This window comes from Asterias amurensis, chromosome 15 (genome assembly GCF_032118995.1).
Source record: "Asterias amurensis chromosome 15, ASM3211899v1".
Lineage (NCBI taxonomy): Eukaryota > Metazoa > Echinodermata > Asteroidea > Forcipulatida > Asteriidae > Asterias > Asterias amurensis.
In genome coordinates this window covers 3,291,096-3,318,061 of record NC_092662.1, presented here as the reverse complement: position 1 = coordinate 3,318,061, position 26,966 = coordinate 3,291,096, and the positions used below count along the sequence as shown (strand labels likewise).

The 26,966-nt window shown below is 39.1% G+C and overlaps 1 protein-coding gene across 3 annotated transcripts in view; it reads left to right on the top strand.

Annotated features, from left to right (window-relative positions):
* The window catches only part of LOC139948037 (GTPase-activating Rap/Ran-GAP domain-like protein 3), a 253,394-nt gene that overhangs the window by 177,799 nt on the left and 48,629 nt on the right, over positions 1 to 26,966 (top strand). For 2 of the 3 annotated variants that reach the window (XM_071946029.1, XM_071946031.1), the window contains one exon: positions 24,815 to 24,884. In XM_071946029.1, coding sequence (XP_071802130.1) covers positions 24,815 to 24,884 — 70 coding nt within the window. Of the gene's footprint in view, positions 1 to 1,800; positions 1,993 to 24,814; positions 24,885 to 26,966 lie in introns of those variants that run through there. The other variant, XM_071946030.1, reaches the window with a different exon arrangement.

Genomic DNA, 26,966 nt, shown 5'->3' with positions numbered 1-26,966 from the left:
GATTATAATATAGAAACCTAAAACCAATTTAACTAAACATTGATGTCTTGTTATTGACGATCAATGTCTCACGATTCCAAATTGTCTTTTAAGCTTAATGAACATGTATGCAGTCAATGAACATGTATGTACTGCATAGTGCTCTAACGTGTAAACGGTATCAACTCAGCATGATGTTTGTGCTAATGGGGAATCAAGCAGTGTGGTTGGGAACTTTCTTTTGTATGGAACATTTCTTGAAAGAACGATTAACTTAGCAGGTTTCAGTTATGACTGTTTTATTTTTGGACCGATGGCAATGTTATCAAGGCTACGGTTGAGTTTCCTTTAACGAGCCTACCGGTCTGTTTTGTTTCATCATTTGTTTCTCCAGATTGTGTCAGGAATATTCGCTATTATTTTTAAGTTGTGTATCCAGAGGAAATGCACAAATCACTTGTTTGACACTTGGACTTTATAGCTGTTAGAGGCGTATACATAATATTGAAAGAACGCTATTACCTACAGGAAGTTGGAAAGCTTCATAAATAATGCACAGCGTGGCTTTTTGACACCTTGTCCCATGAGCATAATTATTATACTGATAGACACTTTGAAGGTCGGGTTTGTGTCATGAATGCTGTACACGTCCATGCCTTAATGTCGTTATTTGTCCATCGTTCATAATTTAACATGGCAAGTGGCAGTGCCGTTGGGCCCACTTGAGCGAACCCTGGTGGGCCTTAGTAGCGGGTCTAGATTCATCGAACACGCCCTTGCCTTGTCCCTGACATTGTTGGTGTTTTCGTTTTTGTTTTAACTGACTGGTTTTGCCCAATGTGTTGTGGTTGGCAGGCCATTGTTGCTAACCATTCAATCATTCATTGATGGTTTATTCATGATAATATTCCATGGCAACCAACAACTGAGTTGCGGACGTTTTGCACATCAAGTCAAAAGGGTAAAAAGGAAAGCTACTTAAAAGTGAAAGAAAAAAGAAAAACAGCAACAATGCACAAGGCACAAAATGAGACAGAAAATTGTTGTCATTTTGTTGTTGTTGTTGTTTACATGAGGCTGCTGCTGCCATTGGTAATTATGCTGCTGCCGCTGCTGCTGCTCTTGCTGATGCTGTTATTGATGGTGTTGCTTTTGTTGTTGTTGTTGTTGCTGCTGCAGTAAACAAACAAGAGTTGTGACAGTCGTTCACAATGAGGTGGTCTATTTATAAAAGGGTATCACCCACCATGCACTCGTGATGTCGGGTTCACAAACAACATGGTGACCAGCAGGTTTAGATAAAAGTTCATGTCCTATTCAGCGAGACACGTATACGAGTGTGACGTCATCAGTTCTGCTCTCTATTGAGGGGACTGCCATAGCCTATCTAACGTGTCTACCGCGAGAGCGACGGCTCAGCTATGTTTTTTTTTCCATTGACACGGAATGCCCGTACCAGGTGCTGTTTTCGTTGTAGAATAATTTATGGTGAAATACAATTATCACTAATGCGAATAGCATTGTTTAATGAAACGAGTCATGACGTCATAACGCTTTAATCAGGTCATTTCCCCATAGCGAGCAGCGGGCACTGGCTGCAGTGGTAAGCATCACTAGTAGTTCAACGCAATCATAACAGATCCGCTCACAACTTCCAATATATCCACATCAGCTCTCGTGATTGGTCGAGCGATTTACGCTGCGTCTCTCTTCACCGGTGCGGGGTATAAGTGATACATACATCACCACACTATGGTTAAAATTTTGTCTTTACATTGCCTCTGATGTGTGGATGTGTGATAATAACCGAGTGCTGAAAACACGAGAAGAGGCTGTGGTTCCGTTTGGTCTTTATACACACCTCTAAATCATGGATATCTTCCGGGTGGATAAGAGAATATCTGCGGTTGCGAAGCAGGGTTGCTCCTCCTCTGCCGGATCTTTGAAACTGAAGGAAGCCGAGCTGGAAGCCTTGGACCAACTGAGTCCGCTGGTACGACGCAGGTGTTTCAGGTAAAGTAACCCTCAAATGCAGTTTGTCAAACTTGTCAATAGGAACATGCGTTAAATCATGAAGTTTTTGCGTTTGTCTTTGAACCATGCGTTCGAGCCTGATGTTTGTGGTTTAGGCTCTGCCGTATTGGGTGTAGATTGTGTTTGACGAGCAGCCGTGCTGGTTTTGGGCATTACTCTTAGTCTTAGACTCAACACTGAACGGAGGTTATGCATAATATTCAGTGCATAACATTTTCGCGTCGCATAGTTAATTGTCATTAAATGTTTATGTATGTATACATAATGTATACAGTGAAGCATGAAGCTCTTAAACAGAAATAATATAAACAATGAATATAATTAACATAGTTTACAGTAATGTTTGGCCTTTGGAGGGAAACGACGCTGAGCAAAGGAGGAAATGAACGATCTGATATCATTCACTGTTTTTGCAGTGATGTTTTTTTAAATTGTTTTTTTTAATGTGTTTCCGTAACGAGCTGCCATGAGCTGTCTTGAGCCCGGATTGCTATTCGACCCGGTGTGTATAGTGACAGCAGGGATCCCCTTTCAGGGATCTGGTACTACCCGGGGAGCAGAGTCCTCGAACAATTTATGACAAGATGATTTATTATGATGATTACGCCGTAATCAAACACCTTGAATGTTGATTGTTTCATTCTCGCAAAAATATCATATAATGATTATAATTTGTAATTTATTTTTTCTTCTGCTCAAATTTAATGTTCATAAAAAGGAAAGTCAGCGTGGGTGTTTTGACGTTATTTCATTTGAACATTGGACTGTGAACTTCTTATTAAAGGAACATTGCAACATTGTTTTTTCTAGCAAAAAAGTTGCTGGCAGTGTAAGCACAGTATTTTATGTAATCCACCATATACATAAACTGACAAACCTGTAGAAGTTAGAGATCGATCGGCTATCTGGGTCACGAGAGAATAGTGAACAAAAAAAAACGATTTTATATTTTGCATTGCATTGATGCCAAAACAAAAATGAAAAAAACACAATACTGAGCGATAAACTCAAAACGCAAAATTAGATTATTTATTTCTCATCAAACATCAAATTTCAGACAGAAATATTTCAAGGGATGTTTTCTAGTATCATCATCATTAGACCGTGTGGGTTTCATGTAAATCTGTGATCTTCACGAGTTTTGTTTCTTACAAATTCTGTAGCGTTCCTTTAAACGAAAGCAAATTTATTGTTGTGCTCAATTTTAGCGACATTAACATTTTTTAGCCGACTGTTTTTCTTTCGATTATAGAGTTCTCGAACAAATCATGTGTGTTTCTTCCGTACCATGAAACCCCAGTGATTCAACTGACACACAACGTATAAAACCTTGCTTACCATAATTATAAATTGCACATTAAAACGAAAGGCTTCTATCCAAACTCCTAATTCCCTGGTTGGCTTTCACAGATTAGCTTCGATTGCTAATTAATTGATACCGTTCAACGACTCTGAATGAACCTGATTTGCTTTAGCTTCAAGGTTGGATTTAGTGTGACGCAGTCCCATCGGAGTTTCAAGGGATTATATCAGAACTTTTAGGTCTGTTATTATTCCATACAGACACTGACACTGAGGGGATTCTGTCTGTCCATGTGGATTTTACCAAACAGCGGTTTAGGCTCGGGACTATGGGCTACGATTGAAAAAGAGGCACAGTGAAAAGTGCACACTACTACAAAATGTTGAGTTAGAGAAGCTATGTCAGATTTTTTGCCGATTTGACCCCAAAATTTTGGTTTAAAATTCAATAGGTATTTTGATGGGGGTTAAGAAAGTTACAAGCTTTCATTTGAGCCATCGCTAGAAAAAGTCCGCCAATTATTAGCAGCAGTGAAATAAAGTGCTCAAAATTTTTGTCGGGATCCCGACAATATATCACGTGACCAATTCTTATATCTTTTATAAGAAACGTTTTAAATTGTTGTCAAAAGTTAAACTTTTTATCGTTAGAGCGGGTGATACTCTTTGAAATACCATTCACTCAAAAAAAAATATTTGTTAATGTTTGGGGCCAAAAATCTGACATAGCATCTTTAAATTGTATGTGAAGTAATACGTGAGGAGTGTAGGGCATCTGGTTGCACTCACTCTGTGGACATCCCTGAGATCTACAAGGAAAATCATATTCTTCAACGCTTGTGAAAACCTTGTGTGGACATGTGTAGCTCCGCATGGTGTTTAAAACACTGCCTTGTATAAAAGACCTATTAAGTTCAGGTCGACAATGCTTATCCATGGTTCTGTGTGACATTCTTTTGTTCTGTACACTTTCTCTTACTGGTGAAAACACTGTGTGGACTTGTTTTATAGTCAACATAGTTTTTAAAAGCCCTCACTTCGTATGATAGCCCAACCGTATTTATGGTACTGTGATGTCGCCAGGTGATTTGTGCAAATAGGAAGTGTGTTGTAGTACTACGTAAACGAGCTCTTAAATTGTTTTGAAGCAACATGAAAATAGGCCCTGGTTGTTGCAGCAGCAGTAATCCAAGACCGCATCTGTCTAGTGTTGAGTGTTTTTTTTTTATAACCATCGAGTATGTTGTCGTATTTCCGCTGTATGTACAAGGGTACAAGATAACATCGAGATGATGGGGGTGTTGTACTTTATATTAAACAAGGAATTGTGTGTTGAATTCAAACGCCAGAGAAAACGAGAGGATATAAACTTCCTTCGACCAGATGAAATCTATCGGGGCTTCCTTGTTGTATAATAACCGTTAAAGGTGCCAGGTCGTCGGGTTTCACTATGCAGAAAAAATTACCTAAAATTGACGTTGCGATATTAACGTATGTGGGATCGTCTGACGAGGATTTTGCTAATGATACCATACTGCACTGCTCTTACAATGTGTTTCGGAATGTTTGGTCTTTACTTGGAGTAAGAGACCCTTTCAGATGACGTCACAGTTTTACCACGTGCACGGCATGCACGCACGTTTTCTCAAACATACACATGTGCCACTGAACGCAATGCTGGAAAGCACTGCGTGTTCGTATCGTGCAACAGTATTCCTGAATGGCAAACCTCTTGCATTGCTGTAGAAGTGTGACGCCAGCGAGAAGGGTTCAGGATGTCATGAATGCCGTCCACCTGCCCTGTTGGATGGCCTAGCAAATCTACTTTAAACCCCTTTAAGCCAGTTTGGCTGCTGGGCGCTGCCTCTCAATTTGTTTATTTTGTATTGCTTTTCAATTGTGATTTTTTTCTAAATAAAGGGAGTCCTTGAAATAAACATCGGGACGGTTTTTGAAGATGGCATTTTAATGTGCAGACAAGAAAGTTGACACCGACCACTGTAGAGCTCATGCAGCGTGTATTAAAAAAGGTCAAAGTTTAGAGTATGGAGCGCCGTTCAAATAGAAACAGCGGCAAGATGTCATGCCTTCAGACTACAAGCTAATACATTATCAAATTTGACATGTCATTATTGTTGCAAATACTATGAGAGTATTTCAGGGGGATATATTTCTCCAGGGGATCAAAGCTTTCACCCGTTATTAAGCGCGCTGTCGTCTTCCTCGTCATTCTCGGGATTTCTGTCTTAAGTTATCAAGATCATCCCCCCCTTTAGTGTTAAGTCTCTGCTAAACTCCGCCCTAAAGCCTAGCCGTTGCAAGGCCAGAATCAATAACATCTTGGACCAATCGATTGGAATTTTAAGGGAATATTTCCCGCTGGAGTATGGTTCAACGACGAGAGTCTGAACAAGGGTCTTTCGGGAGGTTTGGCAGACAGTGTTTGCAATGAAAACAGACATTTATCATTTGGGTGTTATGCTTGTGTGGCAATGTCGTTTACACATGCCCTGTTGTGTTGAACCTTATAACATGTAATGTTTAAAAAAAAATACTCATGGAAATTTTTATCCACCGTCAATGTTTGAGTGTAGACATAACATGCGTTGTAAATTATTTTTAGATTGAGATTTTAGTAACTCGATACAGCAGCTCACATTATACTGTACTTTGTGGGTAACACATCATAAATTAAATAAATTTAAATTAAAAGCATTTTTCCAGACATCATTCTCTCATTTGAAAAACTAAAACCTTTAAAAGCTATGGAACTTTGTATTTCAACAGTATAGGTCGTAGTTCTCGTTAAAATGAGCGGTATGTATGTTTGGTGCTCACTCTTTAAGTTAATAGCATTATATAATACATTACTTTTCGATAGCAAACCATTTGATAATCATTTCACTTGTGGTCATTGACAAATTTATAAGCTGTAATCACCCAAAATTTTTATCTGAGGTACATTACTGTCACACACGTTTCTAAAACAACCGAACAATTTAAAAACCGACGGTAATTTTTTTCTTTTAGAAAATCATTTCACGAAGTAAAGAATGAGATTCCCTAGACAGCTAGATTAAGAGTTGGGTATTTCAATTGTCAAATTTTCACAGAAACAAGATTGAACTAATCGAACGACTTAAAAAGGAAACAAGAGACATGCTATTTCTTTGAAAAGAATTCCCTCACGTAGAACGGCGTGAGATTCCCTTGACAGCTACATCAATAATTGTGTATTTCAGAAGTATTCCGTTGAGGGACATGGAAGCTGACGCGGTAGTCTACCTGTCATCATGTCACCTTATCAAAGGAAATGTCAAGTCGGCAAAGGCACTGTGGTGGATCAACGTCCCTTAAACCGTTTCGAATTCAGATGTTTCTTGAAAACAATGTCTTAAAGGAAGGATTCACATTTTTTTTTTTTGGAAAAGGACTTTTCAAACAAAGAGGACCCTGACTCAAAAAAAGGAATAAATTCGATAAAAACTTTCGTTTAGGCAATGAGTTGCAATGTGTTTGTACACACTTAAGAAATATTGACATTTACTGTTCGTATGATTAATAGGTGTGAAGTGACTTTAGATAGGAAATACGTTCATAAAAACCTCAAAACAGCATACTTTACTTACCTTTAAGGCTACGAGTTACAACTGTGTCTGTACACAACTGTCAGAAATATTGACATGTAATGTTCGTATGATTGAAAGGTACAACGTGGCTTTGGATTGGAAATAGTTAAAAACTCAAAACGGTTTAAAACTAACCTTTTAGGCAACGACTTACAAAGGTGTTTGGGTGTTTGTACACAAGAAATGTTGACAGTTTGGTATGAATAATAGGTACAGAGTGGCTTTGGATAGGGAGTAGGTTCATTAAAAACTCAAAAGAGTATCTTACTTACTTTTAAGGCAACGACTTACAAATGTGGTTGTAAAGAAACTCTTAAGAAATATTGACAGGTAGTGTTCGTATGATACACTAATTGTTGCTGTGAATGAAGATTTGTTTGGTGGAAAGTAAACGTCTGGCAGAAGCAAAGACCTAAGCACTATGTATCAGCATTATCATCCACTTGATATATGCCATTCATTAAACAGTCAGTCAGGATTACAGTCACCAAGTTACAGCTAACCAGGCAGAAATTATTGCCACAATAATGAGGCTCGCTGAGGACGGAAAATACAAAACATCTTAGATGGATTTAGGGGAGGATACAGGAGGGGACCATAGCTAGTCAGAGCTACTGGCTACAAGGGCATTTTCTTTGAAGTCAAAGGAACAAGTAGTTTTTAATAAAGTAACTACAACTGTGATTGCCAAGTATTGTATTGCCTAGAGCTTTTCCATCTAAAGGTACTTTCGAAGACATCCTTCACAGTCACGATCGTTTTTTTGCTGTCGGATGTTGCCACTGAAAATAATGAACTCTTGTGTAAAAGTTTACTTTATTTGGTATTTTGTTTTGAGAAGGTATATATCTTTGTACTCTTCATGATAATTTCGTAGATTTTGAAATGTTGTTCCACCCTTACACTACTGTGGTTTGGCATGAACAAACTGAGAAATTCCTATGAAGTCCCAATGATGTCAAAGTAAAGATTGGTATATTTTACAAGTTTACTTGATGTTGGTATTTAGTTTTGAGGAAGTATACCTTTGTACTCTTTCATGATAGTTTTCGTAGATTTTGAAATGTTGTTCCAACCCTTTCTACTGTGGTTTAGTATGAACAATTTGAGATATTCCTATGAAGTCCCAATGATGTCAAAGTAAAGATTGATCAATTTTATAAGTTTACTTGATGTTGGTATTTTGCTCTGGGGAGTTTGAGCACATTTGTACGCTTCCATGACTGTTTTCGTACTTACTGTTGTCGTTTAGTACGAAAAAGCTGTCCCACGATGTCAAAGTGACGATATACAGGATTTCACGCTTGTACATCAAAGTCCTTGTAAAATGATGAGCCGGAAACAATAACGCCAGCTTTCATCCTTTGGGGGCTAATACAACAGTGACGCCACGAGCTTCTTCATCAAGAGAGGAAATTATTTCTGAACATTTTTCTGTCACAACATATTTTGCTCTGTGTCTGGTAATTTTCAACCTCTTCCGAGTCGTTGTGTTTTTCCCAAATGAAAATGTCAGGGGAGGGTTTAGGTGCGACCTTAGCAAGGCGATGTCACAGTGTGGGATTTGATGGATTGATATATAGCACTGGGTGTTGAGCATAGAGCATCGTTAATAATGCATCACAATTTTTGAAAAACGAAAATTGGCAAAACAAGCTGTACCAGACAGAACCTTGGGAGCAAGCAGTGCGAAACGAGAAGGATGGTTTAATACAAACCCATATTGGCGTTTACATAAATGCATGTTTTGGCAACAACAGCTTACCGAACCTGATATTACTTTCAATTTTTTTTATATAAAATAACTTCAATTCTTTTTTTTACGAACAAGGGTCTGTTTGGCACACTGCCCATAACGTCAGGTAGGCGATGGGATTGTTTGTGAAATGTTGTGACATGAATTCATTTATTTATTCAAAGCGTACCTTGAAAATGTCCGCAACGGTAATAGATTTGCAACATACGCAGACTGTCCTACTTGTACGATAAAATGGTAATTATTTGAACCAAAATCTCCTGGAGCACCGTGCATATACCGTCATGACAGTCTATACATTCCCTAATCCCCGGGCTTTGAGATCATAAAGGAAAGTCTAGTGCACTTTCAGGGACATGTCTGTGAATTCATTTAAAAAAATCAAATCGTGTGTGACAGTAAAATGGTAAAAGTTCATGAATCATAAGCAGTGATCGGGTAACAATATGCATAGATTTGTAACTGAAGAAGGCCCTTTATAAGCTCGACACTGGTGTCCATTGACATGATTAATTTACCCGTCTGAGATAGACTTTCAAACATAAGAATACATTTAAGTATAGCGATCTCGGCTACAGATAAGGCCGTATCCGAATTGGCGTCTAAGCTAAAGCTACGACTGTTACTAAGTGTGTTGCTTAAAGGCAGTGGACACTACTGGTAATTACTCAAAATAATAATTAGAATAAAAACTTACTTGGTAACGAGTAATGGGGAGAGGCAGGTAGTATAAAACATTGTGAGAAACGGCTCCCTCTGAAGTGGAGTAGTTTTCGAGGAAAGAAGTAATTTTCCACGAATTTGATTTCGAGACCTCATATTTAGAATTTGAGGTCTCGAAATCAAGCATCTGAAAGCACACAACTTCGTGTGACAAGAGTGTTTTTTCTTTCATTATTATCTCGCAACTTCACCGACCAATTGAGCTCAAACTTTCACAGGCTTGATATTTTATGCATACGTTGAGACACACCAAGTGAGAGGACTGGTCTTTGACAATTACCAATAGTGTCCAGTGTCTTTAAGGACGTCCTATACCTCAACGCATGATGACACAGAAATCTAGATGTAGCCCTAGATCCACCAATTTGGACACGGCCTAAGAAGGCTGTTGCTCATTGGCCCATCATGTGCGTTCCCATTGTTTCATTGCTGTTTAACATCCAAGATGGCGGCGTGATGACGGCATTGCATAAGGTCTGTACCAACCTCGTTTCCAGTGGTGTATTGCTTTGTGTGATTAAGTCATACATTAGTGAATCATAAAGAGACTAAAATGGGGGGGGGGGGGCCTGAAAAATTTAAGACAAAGACTAAATATTATTTAATATTAGTCATAAAAGGTTAGTCATACATTTAAGAATGATCATGGATATAAGTTCTTAAAGCAGGCTTAACATACCTATAAGTCGAAGATTATGTTTTAGCTAAAGTTTGCAACCGTTTTCCCACGACCAGCAAACAGAAAGTGTAAACCTATTGCTACCTAATTTGTTATACCATAGGTTACATATTGACGTATCAAACGCCAGGCGCGTGTATGGTATCAGCAAAGTAAACTGAAAGTGTTTTTGAAAAACCGATCATTAACGATGTCAGCAAACTCTCGCTTTCAAAACAATGAAACCGCCGTGATAATTTTGGAAAGCATTACTGCCTGGATAACCAGTTCTGTTTATACAGTGAGCTTGAGAGAACTGTTTATTTAGAAAGCTGTCAATATCACTGAAAATGGGATTGTTTCATATATTTAAGTGTTTGTTGAGTATAGCTTCTGGATGATAGGTGTTGAATTTCTCACCGAAACCACGGCTTAAGTTCCCGAAGGGAGATATGCGTCAGCGAGTCCACTATTTATCGTTTCGTAGAACGGATTGAGTTGCAGGACTTTAGAATTTAATAGGAAATCTTTAAAGGTTACCAGCCAATGTACCGTGTTATATTAATTACTTGGCTGTCCCGTATAACGGATTGATTTTGGGGACTTTTGAGTAGTTGCGAAAGCTTCAAAGGTTACCAGCCAATGTTTCATGTTATATAGATTACTTGTGGCTGGCCCTGCCGTAAATGTTGCCAAGGGAATGCTTTGTTTCCGGAATTTTCTTACGGCTGCTTTTTGAAAGTGGGCCGTTACACTATCAGTAGAGTTAATAGGTCCTTGGATCACGATGCATCTATTCATTTGCTGATACTGTGACCTTAAAAATGAAAGGACGGGTGTGCAGAAAAAAAAACTAAAGTCGTGGTTTTTTTTCCCTGAGCAATTTTCCACTTGCGCGAAGTTCATTGAAATATCGCCGAGATGCTATTAAAAGGGCGACCATTTATAGGAACGCGGTGATATGATCGTGTTTTAAAGGAAGGATATTTCCGAGGACAACAGTCAAGTCAACAAAATGCTTTTAAAGTCTAACTCGAAGGAAGTATTTGTAAAACATATCGCACAAAACTATAGTGGAGAGGAGGAAGGGTATTGGGATGAAAAAACAACCGAGTGGTCGGGCTTTGAGCACGTACCACTTGCATGAAGGTGACTCGGTCGAGGACTGCGATAGCTGGGGCAAGTGTAAGGAAAACCGATCCTAACGAACATTGGCAGGGAAGGCACGTTTGGAGCTATAGCTTCACCTCAAAACCCCGTCGGGTAGTCTATGGTGGCTTTAAAGGGACATCGCAAACAAATATTGCCGTTAATATGTATTTGCAATGTCCCTTTAAAGCCACCATACAAAACCGATCCTAACAAATGTTGACAGGGAAGGCACGTTTGGAGCTATAGCTTCAACTCAAAACCCCGTCGGGTAGTCTATGGTGGTTTTAAAGGGACATCGCAAACAAATATTGACGTTAATATGTATCTGCAATGTCCCTTTAAAGCCACCATACAAAAACCGATCCTGACAAATGTTGACAGGGAAGGCACGTTCGGAGCTACGGTTCCTGCATTCAAACCAAAACCCCAACGGCTTGTTACCCATTCTGATCACACATCCACGCGCTTGCATTTTTGTCACAAACGGCACCTACACTGCTAAACATTCCCGTAAATTTACGGACTCCGTAATGTGTAATATTCCTTATTTTCGCCGTCACCTTACGGACGTTTTGTAAATGCAAATATTAATTACGCTAATTAGCGTAATTACACTCAACCACATTAGCCCAAACACCTACACGTATTATAATACATGCACGTACAGTAGATAGTGTTATTTCACCCTCAACCGTTTACACAATGTACGAACTCATGTAATGGTCTTTTTATTTGAAATGAAAAAAACTCTTCCGGTTTATTTTTGCTGCCGGCAAAAATTTGCGTTCCATATTCATGCAGCCCTTCGGCTTGTTACCCCCTTATGATCAATACATCAACGCGTTTGCATTTTGTCAGATGCGGAACCTATACACCTAGCCGGAGGAAGGTGGAATTGGGAGACGGGCTTCTAGACCGGGAATGTTGATCAAACTGGCTGGGAAAACAAGCGAGCGCGACTTGGAATTTTAACTGGTTACTCCCAGCAAAGAGTACTAGGGGTAGATCGATGACAAGGGGGGGGGGGGGGTGGGGCACTGGGTTGAACTGTATATATCTACACCACAAATCAGAGGGCGGGACCGCATCAATTATCTAACTAAATCGATTCTGTCTGAAAGCTGTATTTATTTTGTAATTATGTTAATTTATGTAAGATCTGCGTGAATTCTTCTTGAATGTTGGTGCTTTTGACTCGTTGACCTGTTCCAATATAAACTGTCTTCAGTTATATTTAGGGTAACTTTACAAAATAAGAAGCCAAACTGACTATGTAAGAGTAGTTGATTCAGGCTGGATCAGTTTTGGAGTTTCGTATGTCATATCCCATAAGGGAAAAACTTCCCTTTTTTAAGTTAATTTCTGAGTACAGTTGTAATTGCCGTGTAGCAAGGGATCGCACCCAAGTTTACTATTCAACAACCTGGGAAGCAACAACACAGGGATCACTTTAAATGGATGCTCTTTTTATATGTAAAATAGTATCAAGTAATTAACCATAAGGGAAACTGACTGAACAAAATTATCAAAAAATATTACGCAGTCAGTTTACCTTGTTGTTCATTACCAGACATTAATATGCTTAAAAGACATCAGCCTCTTAAAGACAGAATTTGTTTGTCTCCAACACAACATGATGTATTTGTATTTAACCCACCATGCAGTTAGCAAAACGTAGCATGACTGCGTCTGCCAGAGCGAAAGGAACCCCGCCTGCATTATGACCACACAGAAACACTCGAAACCTCTCGAATGATTGTAAGTGATTTATTTAGGCACACTACACAAAGCAGAGGTTAAACGATATTCTACACACGGGTCCTCCAACACTTCAAACAACCTTCTCGTCTTATTTCTCGAAGACCTACTCAGACCTTGATTATTTTCGTCGGCAGTTTTTTTTTCTTCTTGATGATGAAAGTGAAGAGTCACATGTGGTGATGTTTGATTAATCATCTGATAGTGTATTTCCACTCCATTCGAATAAAGTACGTGTTTTCATCTTGGTTTTTTTGTTTGTTATACTCATTACTGGTGAACGGAGGTTCTTTTTGAACACGGTGGTTTGGGATCAGGTTTTTGTAAAAACGCAGAAATAGAAACAGTGTGAGATATAGGATGAACATAAAACGGTTTGAGAACTAAACATATTAGTGCGAGTAAAAAAAAAATGGACACTTTTAAAATTCTGTACTTTCCCAAGACACAGTGACATTTATTAGGTACAAAGTTTTCTTAATGCCATTATACACTTTCGGTAAACAGTATTGTCTAAGTCCCACACTTCGTGTATCACAACTTATATATAAAATAACAAACCTGTGACAATTTAGGCTCAATCGGTTATCGGAGTCGGGATAAAATAACGGGAAAACTCTTGTTTCCGCACGTTTCGCCGTGTCATGACATGCGCTATCGAGAATTAATAATGTTTTAATGTTTTCTCAAAAAGTAAAGCATTTCATGGAATAATATTTCAAGAGAAGTCTTTCACCATTACCTTCTGTAAACCCTGTAAATTATATTTAAATCTGTGAACTTTTCTTTTCTGTAACGAAAATGTATAATGGCTGTAAACATGAAGTTTGAAAGCTAATACATTTCGTCTTTTACCCTTTCTCATCCAACCCTGACCAGTTGACACAAATCAAGTTTTGCATGACCTGCTTTATTTGCCACCTGTGCTGGTATCAACGAATCCATTGAAATAATCCACTGAAACTGGCTCAAAAAAGAAAGCTTTATAATACTGTTAGTAAATTTACAAGTGCATATGAAAATATCGTATCTATAATGATACCCAGTACAACTCTTTTAGGAGAAGTGTTGGCTCCGTCAGAAAATCGGTGTTGTTTCGACGTTTCGAACAGTAACCTCTGCTCATCTTCAGTAGAAGATGTTGTTGAATTTGCTTATTTTGTTCAATTAGAACTTTCAGTGTTTCATCCATATTGCTACAAAGTAAAACTCTTTGAGGAGAAGTGTTGGCTCCGTAAGAAAATCTGTGTTGTCTCGAGGTTTTGAACAGTAATCTCTTCTTTAGGAGAAGACATTGTATAACTTGCTTTGTTTGTCAATAAAAGCATTCACTTTTTCAGGTCTTAATTCTCTCCAACCTCGTATCGCCTAAGTGTTAAGTGGGCGGGATGGGAGGAGGTTAGTACAGTAGGATTGGTTTCCTTATCTCACGATCAGGCGTACGATATTTTTAGCAAATGCGGGCAGTTTGTTTCCTCCCACTTCCAATTCCTTAGTGGTGCTTTAACAAGCAGGGGGAGGGGGAGGTTAATGTACCTTTTAGTTGATGTATAAATAGCCCCCCCCCCCCCTCCCTCCAGGGGAAAGTAACACAGCACTGTCAACACAATTATCTCCACTTTTCATTATACGCACATGATAATTGGATCAGGCATGTATTAAGTTACTAAACCATGTTTCTTTGACTCATCTTCACAAATCCACTGTCTATATTTGGGAGTCCCTTGGGGGTTCCAGCAACCGTTAAGCGGCCAGTGTGTCCTTAAAGATGTTTTGAGGAGTGGTAGAGCTCACGTGAGTGAAATTATATATTTGTTATCGTTGGCAGGGGTCTGGGCTTTCACATCTTTTGATGATAGTGTTTATACTTTTGTTTTACCATTGACAGCCCCTGTACAATGTGTAACTATTGTGTATGTCTCAAGATCTAAGATAAATAAATAAACAATAAAGTGGTGTGGGATTTTGTGTGTGTGATTTACCATATACAAACGTGTTGAAGTAATAGGGCATTATGTTTAGTGAGCCGGGAGAAACTAGTCTCAAACCATGCCGAAATTCAGCATGTAAACACATTAGCCTTGTTTTTGTCGATTTTTTCCAGTTTTTCAGAGTATTTTCGAGTAGAACTTCATTCCAGGGGAAACTGTAATAAAAAAGAGTCTTAATATGAATTTCATAATCAGCAAGAATCCAGACGTAAATTTGACAATGGTATTTTGTATCCTTAATACAACCTTGCCTATTACCTTCAAGTTTCACCGAAAGCGTCGAGCAAATACATCAGTAAAACTGATTTTGCAAACCGATATCTAAATGTATACTTGACCAAACACCCACATGTTTCCATATTTATATTGATATCGAGACAGCTCAATTCAGACTGCTATATGATTGTCTGGCAGTATTTACACACAGGCGTGGGTAAGACATACGGCGTACTATAAGTGGTTTCTGTATGCTCTCTTATTGTTAAATATCACGTACCAGGATCTGTGTTTCAATATGACTGAGGGGTTGTTCGTTGTCTAATCTTACAATACGATTTATCAAATATATATGCACCAAATAAAAATGCGGGGGGAAAAACGTCCGTTCAGCGCTTAATTCATTAGAGCAGTTTTATGTTGACCTAAATGTATGTACGTATGAAATGAATTAGAGCCCTGTATTAAAATCATTATAAAGACTCGATTGTTCAATCAATCGAGGTAGGTCAACAATTTGAAGGAAACAACGAAACTTTAGGTCAGATTTTTCTCTTGCTCTTTGTCCTTTGCGTCCGCTCTATGTTTAAAAACAAAAAATTATACACTGTTCGTCTCTTAGACGTCTGTTTATGCGGGTACGGAAGCCTCTCTTCTATAATAACATACATGTAGCATGCTAACGCAATATATTGCTGTTCCTTGCAGTTTTTCTAACATGGCGTAATATTCCGAATGTTTGCAAGCTGTTCATCAATATCATTTTCAGTATGTTGATTTGTTATGCGATTTAATGAAGTCTGTTTACTGCATTCTGACAGTAAAGTCTCCAGATTCCAACTCAAAAACACATGTAAGTGTTCAAATTGCTTAAGGGTATGTCTGTTGGGAAAAAAAGTCTAGAAATGTTTGCTTCCGTTCAGTAAAACGTTGTTACCCTCGCAATCTGAACAACAATTAAACCCAAGAGAAGATGTCAACTCTCGCGGGATCTCGGGAGGGAAGCACTGACCAACTCGTTACATAAAACCAGTTCTTTGCTGACCAACATGACCGTTTTCCCCAGATGCTCGTTGAAAATTAGTCTCAAAGTACGCATGCGCGTACACTCCCCAACAGCAAATGGGGGCCAGACTTGGTTATATCGTAAACACGTTGAAGGTCATGTTGTAACGTTGTGGATTCAAAATGTCACATGGGCTTGTATTCTAAGAGCTTGAAGTAGACACAGGACTAACCTTCAGGGCTTTTGACGTGTTTATCCGCATCTGGGAACAGTGTTATAATATCAAAGTATATTGTTCCTTTAATATCTGGCATTTACCGAAAATACAAACACTCTATATGACTCGGTCTTTCAGCAAAGAATAATCAATCATAAATATTTATACCAGACTTCATTAAGGAAATTAGAAAAAGTAGATAAATTATTGTCTCATTAAATTAACAACACTATCAAAATACTATGATCGATTTCCTAAAGATGATAAAAGGAGAAACAGGAAGTATGCAAAAAATATGAATTGTAACGTCCCTAGGCAACGGGTAAATAAACACGGTACTATGTTCTTTTCCTTTCTCCTTTTTACCCACAGTTCTTGTTTGTGTGACCCTTGACACATTAAGAAATCGATTTATCTTGGTTTTTGCTCACTCGATTATATTTGATTTTTGTGGTTTGTGTTGATATCGACTACTTTTGTTCAAACTCCTTGCCCCGGATATAACCAATCGATTCCATTTGCTAAGTATTTCAAGACATGTGAACACAATATGTTTATGGTATATCTAATGTGTAATCGATTTGCTGTTTTCGTACAAAATTCCGTTGCAGTCGATCCTTATTCTCTCTAAAAATGTCTTAAAGAAAACTTAATCGAGATGCGATCGCGACTAGCTCTATTTCGAATTTATGTTAACCAGACCCTACTAGACACGATACCCTTTTTATTCATCATGCCAAATTTGTCACGCAGGTAATACATCTTACGTAGCGTTATGGTATTGGCATTTCGGAACTTTTTTTTGTGGAGGCGTGTCTCTTTACTGCAGTTTTAATCAGATGTCCTCGATCATGAACTGGGTTAAGGAATACGGTACAAGGTCTCGTTCAAAATTGCCTCTATCGAGCAAGCCCAAGATTTGTTGATACAGAATCCTGATTCAACGGTATTCGGTAAACCCCAGGGTTCAAAATGGAATGCAGTCCCATTAGACAAGCTGGACTTCAGACTTAGTGGATTATTTTGACGAAGGTATACTTGCTGTAAACACACGGGCGAAACCTGTTTTAATAGATGAGCGACTTGCAGTGAATGCTGGAGATGTTTACTGATGTACCAAATCCAACATCAAATGCAAATGTTTGATGACTGCACTGCTCGAACCATCGCCTGCCGTTTGGAATCCACATTAATGTATTGGGGGCCCCACCCGGGGGCAATTATTTTTTTCCCCAAACGACATTGCAATATTTTGTCCCCTGTCGCTGTGATATTGGCCCTTTCCGTCAAAATTACATCATAATGAAATTGGCTTGCTCTTTTACCAACATTGCCATGTTGTTTAGGGGAAAAAAGTAGCACCGGGGGGGGGGCAACCTTTTTGTAGTATGGAATTGCCATCCTGTAAAAACATTTTCTCAATTAAAAAGCACTATGGCAGTTTTAATGTGCAGAAACAAAACTTTGCCCAGGAGTGCCATAGCATGCAGATGGAATGGGTCGATTGTCTCGATAGTTTAACTTGCCAAGACAACATTTGGCAACAGAGGTAGAGTTGACAAATTATCAGGATATAATATGAGTGGTGGCACTTCCAGACCTCCGTATTAACATTTTAGAAGGTCTGAGATTATCGTTGTCTGGAGGAGGCCTCATTTTCATTAGGTTTAATCATTTTGTTTAATGGGAAAATGGGAAACGTGTAGGTAGGATGTGGCCTCCAATACCCGTGTCTAATGCCGCCACTTTTAATCTGAGGTATGAGTGTAGTGTTGCTATAATGGAAATACCACATTACCTTGTATACCCATCATGTAAACATGTGTACTCACCGGGTATACACACATTGTATACAAGTAAACCCAACATGTAGCAAAGTATACCCATCATGTAACCCGGTATACCCACCATGTAACCCAGTATACCCATCATGTAACCAAGTATATCCATTCCATTATGTGGCTCATTCAAGTGTAGTTCCTATTTATGTAGCCCAGCAGTTAAACCACCATACAGCATATACCCATCATGTAGCAAAGTATACCCATCATGTAACTCGGTATACCCATCATGTAACCCAGTATAACCATCATATAAACCAGTATACCCATTATGTGGCTCATTCAAGTGTAGTTCCTATTTATGTAGCCCAGCAGTTAAACCACCATACAGTATATACCCATCATGTAGCAAAGTATACCATCATGTAACTCGGTATACCCATCGTGTAACTCGGTATACCCATTATGTAATCCAGTATACCCATCATGTAACCAAGTATACCCATCATGTAACTCGGTATACCCATCATGTAAACCAGTATACCTATTATGTGGCCCAGTATAACCATCAAATAAACCAGTATACCCATTATGTGGCTCATTCAAGTGTAGTTCCTTTTTATGTAGCCCAGCAGTTAAACCACCATACAGCATATACCCATCATGTAGCAAAGTATACCCATCATGTAACCCGGTAAACCCATCATGTAACCCAGTATACCTATTATGTGGCCCAGTATATACACCACGTAACCTAGAATACCCATTATGTAGCCCAGTATACCCATCATATAAACCAGTATACCTATTATATACACCATGTAACCTAGTATACCCAGTATTTGGCCCATCCAGTATACCAATCATGCAGCCCAGGGTGCCCATCACGTAGCCCAATATTTGCTAACCTTCCGACTATTAAAAGCATTCAATCTTGTCCACTATATACCTCCATATCCCTATCTCATCCTTGGGTCACAGCACAGTAAACTAGTAAATGAAGCTAGTTGGATTTTACTCATTCCAAATTATCTAGCAGCTTCTGTAGTTAGATATATCTCTTGATACTCCATGTCTATTCCTATAAACCATTTCTAGAAACCATTGGTGTTTTTAAGCGTTCCATGTCTCATTATATATTTCCTGTTAAACTCACGAATCCCGCACCTAACTGCACAGTTACCATTGCGTCATCACCTTGTAATGGCGTTAACATTGGTTAATGTTTAATTGACCTTTTGGGTAATGGCCATGCTTCCCGTCAACCTATGTTTCTGTTGAACTCGGACCCTTAAAGTGGCACACGCATCTCCAAATAGACCTTTATATGCTGCCTCCATCTTGGTCATGTTCATCGTATCGAATAACATTAATGAATGCTTATAATCATTTTGCAAATAGGAACCATACTATTTTGTTCTTCCAGCCTCATGTTTGGTAACGTTGATATCAATGGGAGAAATTCAAAATGGCTACACTATGATAAAGGTCTATATACCTTTCTTTTGTTGATAAACAAACCGCCTGGGTTGGCATGGTCGGCCGAATGTTAGTAAAACCCTCAATTGTATTAAGAGATGTTTTAACCAAATGCAACATTTTCTGCAAATTTTCAATTAATAAAATACCTCTCATAATTACTTTTTATTATTATTGTTTTTTTAATCAACAAATGTTGTTATATTATTGTTACCAAAAATAGCGATCTTTTCTTGATTTGCACTTATGGCTTTCCATAGTTGTCCAACCTGGGTTGGCAAAAACTCGGGCTGTGACGTTGCAAAAGAAAGGTCTATTATACAAGTTCAGTCACGTTTCGTCATTTGATTCACTTTATTTTGGACCCAGAGTATAAGACTTGCTGATGCAGCAGAGGACGACTGTGGGAGCAGTGTACACTTAACAACCCCGGAGTTGATAAAATTTGGGAGTACGCAACCAGCCAAAATTGTTGATTCGATTATGACCAAAACGATGGTCGAAATGGGTCAATGGAGAGTGACCAGTTCACCAGATGACAAATTTTCCAAGCAAGATTGATATAAATCGATGGGGTGGGTGTTTTTGTAAGGGGAAAGGGGGACTCAGGGAAACAAACACACACACACACGCATACGCACATAACAAAAAAAGGCGGGAACCTCTTAAATTTAATCAGTGCAATCTAAGGTGCAATGAATTCAGTTGGGGTTGTTGGTTTCTTTTTTAGCCGAGGGGTCCGTATTGGCGCGGGCCTGCTGAGGTGTTTGTGTTGATCTAGTATCTGTACATTTTCGATCGCGGACGCTTGTTATCGGAACGTGGAACGTGATGTTGGACAACTCCACAAGTAGGGATGCATATTATATGCACTCGTGGACTCCTCAGTCGTGTGGGAACCAGTTTTTTTTTGGTTTAGCGTCGGTCGAAGACACTCGAAGATGTAACCTTGCTGTCGCTTATCTCGGGTCAGAATAGGAGAAGCCATGGACTGCTGAGAAGTTTGGCTTCTTGGTGCCTCGGGCGGGTTTGTACAGTGGGAATATCATCTTGGTTTATATGGTGATCAGATCCATTCAATTGCTTATAAATATGCAGAGATTTTCGGAAGGGACTTCACTTGGACTTGCTCTTGAGATAACTACTTGTGAAATTCATGAGAAGCTTAACTTTGTGTGATTCTATTTCTTCCCCCACGTGCCTAATGTGCAATGGATTTTGTTGATAATCGGAAGTGACTGACATGTTATGTGTTGTGTTGTCAGATTTTCGATGTGTACTCTCAAATTCATGAGGTTATAACTTTGTGTGGTTCTATTTCTTCCCCATGTGCCTTTGTGCAATGGATTTCGTTGATAATCGGAAGTGACTGACATCTTATGTGCTGTATTGACAGATTTTTGATGTCTATTCGGTCTTATTTCATGAATAATTTAACTTATTTGTCTCAGTGTAGCTCTCGTCACGCAAAGACACTTGCTTTTTATGACTTGAAACTAGAATAGTTGCACGATCTTAGAACTCACTGATGATAACATGAACGTGTTTTGCATTTACAGTGGTAAAGTTTATTGCTGTACTGTGTGGTAAAGTATCAACCTATAGACCTTCATCGTGGTGCAGCCATCTTGAATTTCTCCCATTGATATCAATGTTACCAAACCAAGGCTGGAAGAACAAAATAGTCTGGTTCTTATTTGCAAAATGATTATTAGCATTCACCATTGTTATTCGATACGAGGTACATAACCAAGATAGAGGCAACATGATAAAGGTCTATAGAGTTCAATGTGACTGGTATTACATCGTGATCGTGGTATACCCGATATACGATTAACCTTCATTCAGGTTCAGATCCGATTGGAAATGATATGGTCGGTGAGAACTTAATGTGAAAGAAATCACCTTTTTGCAACTGAAGAAAAAATCTTAGTACCGCGTTTTAGCTTCAGTGGCAGAGGCAGTCCCTTTTCGAAACCACGGGTTGAAAACGCAGGCTTTGGATTTCCAATAGACGGACTGATAATAGACGGACTGATACTTAGCCGCTGAGGCAGTTGTTTCGTATAAGGGGGACACAAAGTGCACGCAGAAACAGCTTTCGTAACAGCCACAGCCGTAGTCGTAGCTGTAGACTTGACTCAAGTCCTCAAACCCGTGCCATCCCCAGGAAACTACTGTTTTGTGATGCACTATACTGTATGCTACGTATTGTTTTATAGTAAGTTGGTTTGACTTGCTTTATGGACCTCTCACACGTGAATGGGACTTGAATCAAGTCTACCATAGCCGTAGCTGTAGTATCCAATTCGGACTCAGTCTTCTGAAGAAAGACATAGCATTATTTAATGACACTGCACACAAGCCGTGACCAGTTTTGTGTGTGTAAGAATAAGCGCAGAAATTCGGAACCAATCCCATTTTTGAAATTTAGAAGGTCGTAGAAGCACAGTGATAATCAGAGCCATAAAAGCTGGCAAAGTTTATCTCAATGTGACGAGTATTTCAACGGGTTTTAAAGTCAATGAGAATAATTGTAACAGCAGATCATCTTTAGTCCAATTTCGGGAGCAATTACGTTAATGGAACTGGTACCCTTTCTCAAAGGTAGTCTATAAACCTCATGTAGATTGATGTAATGAATTGGACACAATACATCGATACCATATAAACCTGTTTCTTTCGCTCTCCATCAAATTTTCCAATCTTTGTGGAAGGCCGATGAAAACATAATTGCAGACAGTTTTTTTTTCAAAATGCTTGTGAATTTACACCGTTTGAGGCTATGCTTATTCTATCTGTGTAGAATATGCCTCGGGCAGGCTCTATGGGAAAAATGGAGATACAAATTTAAACACCGAGATTTCTGCCGTCTATGTCCGTAGAAACCTTTATCATATATGGGATTTTATATAGCGCGGATTTTTTTTTTATTGTGACCACGAAGCTTTAGCAAGCAGATAATAGCATTAGAATATTACAACAAATGAGCAAAAAAAGCAATCTACAGAAAACTACTCAAGAAAAAGATATTCGTAAGTGCTTTCTTGAAAATAATATACACAGGGGTTCCATTCATTATTAACCATGTTGCTAGCACACTGATGATGATGTGTTTGTGATGATGTATAAAGACTTCGGAGGCTGTTCTACGCAAAATTCAGAGATATATATATCCACAGACCAATAACCAACATTCTGTCGGTCGAAGATTTTCATTGTAACACAGGCTCCATTATGAACCATATTGCCGGCAAACTGATGAAGTAATGCGCTTGGCATAGTTTCTCTCTTGATCTTAGTAAGACTTTGGAAGGCCGCAGCTAATTCACTTCATACGGGAGCTTGAGGGTGACTTCACCCACAGTGAATTAACAAGGACTTAACGATATCGATGGCCCGTGTGTTCCGGGGTACTCCTTCATCATGATCGTGGAATCCTCCCGCGGTCACCTTGCAATGGTTTCTCCAGGATAGAGGAAGCGAATCTCGACCGAACCCGGGCATGGTTTACCGAAACAGAACCGGGAACAATTCTTGAGGCTATACGTACAGCTGAGTGTATGCTCGGGTATTTTTGTCGGGGTCGCATGATGGCGTCGCGTTTGTTTCAAGATGTTTGCTTAACCAGTCCATGTAATGCTAAAATGACAATGTTGTGAACACGCCAACCTACACAATTCAACATGTTTTTGTTTTTTTTAATCAAAGGCAGCTACTAACAACTGTGTGGTTTATGCTGATAGATGAAAATATAAACATTGGGGCTACATTTAGGTCCGGGCAACATTTAGGTATAGGTTTGGGGCTACATCTAGGTCAGGCGACATTTTGGGGCTCGGGCTACATTAGGGGTCGCACAGATGTGTGATGAAACGTCGAGTTAACAAAACTCGATAATACAACTTTGTAAAATCATACGGTGTGTATGATAAAAGGTAATACTTCCCCCATTGTTTATGTTTTATTGACAGTTCTACATTGGACATATAAGTTTTTAGAGTGTAAGCCTGCACTAAGCCGTTCCAGTTCATTCAAAACCCATATTCGCGCTTCTTTATTGATACTCTGTGCTCGAAACTTGGCGGATATTCTTTGTTAAAACGTGAGAGAGAAACCCGGCTTTTAAAGGAGCAGCCGATTTAAACCCCATTACCTTTGGGATCCAGACTACTCCTTGAGTACATAAGATTGATGGTCAATTTAAGACGGACTTCTTCAATAAGTTATTATTTCTTCCTGCTGCAAAGTGGGGAACCTGATAGTCCCACATCGAGTGAAATATCAAGGCTGAGGAGTAGAATTGTGAGAAGTGAAAATAACAAAACCTTTCTTGAGAGGTTCTTCTTTACAACCAGTAAGAATAGAGGGAGGGGCCGAAAATCTAATCAAATTGAAGTGACCCCCTTTTTGTGGGAAAGAGATTTGTCATGACCATTAATAAAATGTAATTATATAGTGTGGGGGAAAAAATTGCTGTTCTTTTCAGGCTTGCTTGGGGAGGAGGTGGCATAGTTCTTGAAATGTTATCCCGTGTATGGAACAAAGGCTTGAACCAGTTTGCTAGGGGGAAACCGTGTCGATGAAGAAGACGATCTGTACATGCAATGCGTACAACCCGAGTGAAAACTGCATCTTCGCTGCCGGTTTCTTGAACAAATTTATTATCTCCCTATGTTTGAACATCCTCATGTTAATGTGAACTGTTGTGAAAACACTTCATAAAAGCACGACAGTGCAAAAGCGGCGTACATTGTCTTATGAAGTGAACATCTTAATGACTTTGTATATATCAGTTTTCAATTTGTCAGTTAAACAAACTATTTCGGTAAAAGCTTTAACGTCTGACCTACAAAATAATCATGATAAGAATTCTTTATTTGTTAGCCTTGATCACTTCATGATGGAAGCCTCATTATGATGTCTTCAACTGGCTCTCTAGGTGTTGCTTGTTAATACCATAACTGACTGTCCCCCAGTGTTGCTGCAGCTCGTCTCTCTACCTTTGCCACCAGTGTCCCCTATTCCGTTTGTGGTTAAACACACGACGACGTCATGGTTAACGTATAAAACTTCGATTGATTTCGTTATGAGGAAGATAACCTAATTTGTTGCCCTTTTGTTTCGTTACAGTTCTTCCGCTGTGGATTTGGCAGCACGGCGTGGAGTGTTTAGCCGACGTCATTACGGGTCAGTCGAATTGGTAAGTGTAACTACTCTCTGGTGTAAACCTTATTTCGCTGCGACTTACTCTGGCTCCCTCCGTTACTTAGAAAACGCACATTTTCATAAGGGGACTTTCAACAGGACATGCCGAAGCCAGAGGCAAGACCTAAGCCGTATTTTTTAGCCTGGCTTGGCATTAGGCTTAGCTTAGGTTGATTTTGGTTTGGGTTTAGGTTTAGGCCCCGCTTAAGAATACGTGCGTGTTCCTTACGGGAATCATAAAACGGGCAGACAGAGCCCATAATCCAGTGCCAAGGTTTCGAAAGTGCATTGAAAACGGGTCAAAAACTGTATCACGGTGCATCCGTCTCTCTGTCACGTTCTCTGTGTACTGTAGCAACAACTCGATACTGTTTCACCGCGCACCTCAGCGGGTACCAGACAAATAATTAGCCTTGGGCCTGTTCACGTTGGTTTTTATTGTCGCATATCGTGTTCAATTCAATTCAATTCAATTCACATTTATTTCCATACAGGCAAAACTTTACACATTAGTACTTGTTAGTTGGATCATTTTAGTTCACAATAATAAACAATACGTTCTGCTACTGTCAACAACCGCAGACATAATTACTAGGTTTCTGTGTTGTCGGAGCCTTTGCATTGGTATTCAACATGGCGAAATGAGTGATGAACAAAATAATAATAACTTCCTACGTCCAAAGTAGGCAGGTCTAATTGTGATGAGTGTTGCGTGTTTTTGATATCACTTGAACATATATTACTAGGCCTACATGGTACGTCCAAGGTATTAATATCTAGCCATATTCGGTGTCCCCGTTTCGCACACGGTCACGTTCAGAAAAAAAACACAGAAAATGACAGGCAGCTGGCCTTTTGTTATTAAACGTTCGAGGCATGTTATTGCAAAACGCCTGAAGCTCAAATATCTTGCGTTTGTTTTTTACAATTCGCGCAACGTCGAGCAGTTAGCGTACACGACAATGATGCGGGCACACCTGGTTAACTATGAAATAAATTCACGTGTATACAGCTATCTAGATAAAATACAGATGGGAGTGACTTCATGAGGGCATTATGAGCAATTCGTTTCTTCATAGAGGCTGGATTAATACATGCATGGTTTATTTTCCAGAACTTTATTATTAGTTTTTTCCCGGGGAAATTGCAGCAAACATAAATTCAGTTTAATTAATACGCGTTCAAATTGACGTTTGTTTCGCTCAATCATTCGAAGCAGGGTTGTTGTTGGTCAAGTTGACAATTCAATTCAAATCTTTATTCACCATGCCCATCATGAAAATCATCTTATTTTTAAATCCCTAAATCATCAAAATTAGGGTTCGTTGTTGTTACTGTTTCCCTCGATTTCACTTCGTGCACACATGCCGAACCTTCTCACTCGGGTTCGTTTCAGACATTCTATTTCATTTCTAGACGTTCAGTCGTCGATTTCACAAAACTCTTCCTAACTTAAGACTAATCTTATGACTTAGGACGAGTCCCAACCCTGCACTGTAGCATGCAGACCTTAAGATTAATCCTAAGTTAGGACGAGTTACTCGTCTTAACTCGAGATAAGACGGCCTAACTCTTTGTGAAATCGACGGCAGGACTTCCACCATTCTTCTGTTGAGTTTTCTACTACCTGTTTTACAACGGCACTGATGAAGTTGAAGGGGTTGACCAGCCTCTCCCCCTCTTTCTCTCTCTCTCTCTCTCTCTCTCTCTCTCTCTCTCTCTCTCTCTCTGATGGCTTTCGTCAAACCGAATGATCTTTGCGACCTAGTGAACTTGAACGATCTTATTTGACTAGTGGATACTAAACTGTTGAAATTGAATTACTCCGTGTGGTGAAACCATCAAGTTGCCTTCGTCACAAAATGCAAATGTTCCCGCATAGATGCTACTCTACAAAATTGTATGCAAACAATTCCACTATCGGTATTCAATAAAATGCATTGAAAACAAAATAACACTTGATGGTTATGATAATTTCATGGTGAAGTGGGCTTATACTAAAGAAAACAGCATGAATAAACCAACAGCAAACAGTCGCGATCACCCGAGGGGAACTAAGTAGGAAATATAGAGTTTT